This window comes from Wasmannia auropunctata, unplaced genomic scaffold, assembly GCF_000956235.1.
Source record: "Wasmannia auropunctata unplaced genomic scaffold, wasmannia.A_1.0 LD310085.1, whole genome shotgun sequence".
NCBI lineage: Eukaryota > Metazoa > Arthropoda > Insecta > Hymenoptera > Formicidae > Wasmannia > Wasmannia auropunctata.
In genome coordinates this window covers 1-2,900 of record NW_012052805.1, presented here as the reverse complement: position 1 = coordinate 2,900, position 2,900 = coordinate 1, and the positions used below count along the sequence as shown (strand labels likewise).

The window sequence follows — 2,900 nt, the reverse complement described above, 5'->3', positions numbered from 1 at the left end:
TGTGTAACAATAAGAGTTTTTAATAATTAGAATATAATCTAAAATTTGGAGACAATTTTAATAAATAAAAACAATAATTTTTTAAACTGTTCTCATTTATTATATATTCTATAATATATGATATATTCTATAACATATAATATATTCTATAACATATAACATATAACATTTTCATACTATATGATATAGTTAAAAACTTCCTAATATGTAATTAGTAAATACAAATAATTTTTCAAAAGTCGAATAACTCATTATTATTAATTATAATAAAAATAATTTCATACAAATGTAGTAAAAGTTTATAAACTTCTTAAGTCGATAATTTAATTTCAGTTGTACATAGAAAAATCTTACACTAATATTTAAAATTCTATGTCTTAATTACATCTAGTATTTCCAATACATAAACACAACATTTTTTTATGTATACAGAATTAAAATTTTAATCATTCAGAATTCATTTTCATTCGTTGCTCATATCAATATCCGAAACGTTTATAAACTGACTATTATAGTTTATTAAGTGGATAGTAAGATTCTGCGGTAAATTTTCAAAATATTTTACATTCAGATATTCTAATGGATTCATCATTAAATATATTTCTATTATTGGCAATGTACTGGTTAGTGACAATGACTCCAATGAAATAAATTTATTATTACTCAAATCCAAATGTTTTAGAGATACAAGGGATTCTGCCCATCCTACCGGCAGAGAACTTAACATATTCGTCGACAAATCTAGATCTTCTAAGATAGAAAGAGAAGCGAATGCATCAACATCGATCTCATCAATTTGATTCTTTCCCATTAATAATTTCGTCAATTTCGGCATTTGCACAAAATTGTATGAGATTATTTTCTTTATGTTATTGTTATTAATATACAAAGCACTTATTTTTATTTGATTTAATATTTGCGGAACCCCTTTAAGTCTATTGTTACTTAAATCGAGTATGTTTAAATACTGCAAATTTGCAAATGTCTTTGGACGTAAATAATTTATGTGATTTGTGGATAAATTCAAGTAGAGTAGTCTGTTATTATCTTGAAATGCATCTGGTTCGATATTATTAATTCCGTTTTCGGAAATCGAAAGATACTGTAGATCTTTCAAATCAACCACTGATAGATCGCTATACCCATTAAGCCACTTTTTAATGGAAGTAAAACGATTGTTATTTAAGTTCAATGCGAACAATTTGTTGGTTCTTTTGCTTAAATCCAAAGAACTAAGTGAATTATCGTGAAGATCAAGATAGTATAAGCTATTTGGTAGGAATTCTACAAAATTGGGTTGTGATATGCTGTTTCCGGAGAGATCCAAAATCTTTAATTTAGGAAATGGAAATCGCGAAGCCTGCAAATCATGGAAACAATTTTTACGGAGAGACAAAATTTCTAAGTTGGGATATTCGCCGGAAATAGTTTTATGAAAATCAAAACAGTAGTCTGGGTTTACTGCCTCATTCATAATAAGAACTTGTAACTTATTATGACTTCCAAAATTAAAGAGTTCATTTCTTTCAAGTCTATTGTTCGAAAGAAACAAGTAATTTAAATTTGGAAGTTTATCGAAAGCGCCGTTACCAATGTTCCTAATATTATTATCCGTGAGGTTGAGGCAAGTAATTATAGAACTACTGATAAAATTTTGATTGATCTCAGAGATTACTGCATTTGAGAAGTTTAAAGAAATTGTGTCATCTTCACAGAGACCTTGCACCGACTCGTCCACGTAATTTGATGGAAATTCTATGACATTGTAAACATTGTAACCATCGTTGTCTATTGCTTGTGTGGACCAGCAAGTTGACGATTGTGAAAACAAGATGACGATTATATATAAAACGACAAACTGCATGGCTAATCTGTAAATATAGTATAAATTGTTTGTTTTAGAAATGTATCGAAAAAAATGACTTTAGAATAAAATATAATTTACAATAATTTAATTATACTAATTAATAATACTTAAGATTATAATAAATACTTAAGATGGTTCTTTAGTAAATCGAGTTACAGAAATGTTTCATTTTTTTTATATAATGAAGTTTTATATAATAAAATACCGAACTTGACGTGTGCAAAATTTTAGGGTAGGTAGTCATCGATGAAATAACCCACGTAGCACCTTGAAAACGTTTCTGAGTGGTTAAAATGTCCACTTAAAAAACGTTTAAAGAAACGTTTTTTTTTTGGTAAAAAAAAAACGTAGAAAAATATAATCGAAATATCATTTTTTCTCTATCTATGAAAAAATTTGCTTAAAAAGAACGAATACGCAAACTTTTTTACAGATAGAGAAAAAATGATATTTTGATTATATTTCTCTATATATTTTTTTTTTTACCAAAAAGAAACATTTCATTAAACATTTTTCTAGTGGACATTTTAACCATTCAGAAACGTTTTCAAGAGTTAGTTATGAAACGTTTCTGAAACAAATACGTGCTACCTGAGAAGAAAAAAAAATGTTCGAAAATGTAACTTTTTACGTATATGTATAGTAACAGATTGGGATTGGAGACGTTTCTTTGACTAATTGCACACAAACAAGAAGGCAGAATTTTCTGAAAAACGAGATTATAATGTTTTAAAAAATTACGATTTTAATGGTCACAAAAAAATAATAGATCATCGACCATTTTGGAAAGATATTTAATGTTGAAATGACAAAATGAAATTTAATGGTGGCATATTAAACTGATATCGCACAACCTGTTTAATTTCTTTTTAGTGATTTCATCACGTTTGCATACTAAACATTGTTTGTTTCATATTATTTTATTAGATATACACGTAATTTTAATAATAATTTCATCCAAATTATGCAAATATTTATGATTTTGGGTGGATCTAGGTGAGATATTGCCCCAAATTTGCAGTACTTTACTAAA

The 2,900-nt window shown here is 26.9% G+C and overlaps 1 protein-coding gene across 1 annotated transcript; it reads right to left on the bottom strand.

The window, feature by feature from the left end:
• Window positions 1–463: 463 nt before the first annotated feature.
• Window positions 464–1,877, bottom strand: LOC105461055 (podocan-like). The gene has a single exon (XM_011707545.1). The coding sequence runs from the start codon at window positions 1,862–1,864 to the stop codon at window positions 464–466; it is 1,401 nt and encodes a 466-aa protein (XP_011705847.1). The 5' UTR covers window positions 1,865–1,877.
• Window positions 1,878–2,900: the final 1,023 nt, after the last annotated feature.

Coding starts and splice junctions, on each gene's coding strand:
- LOC105461055 (XM_011707545.1), bottom strand. CDS start 1,864: ATGCAGTTTGTCGTTTTATATATAATCGTCATCTTGTTTTCACAATCG.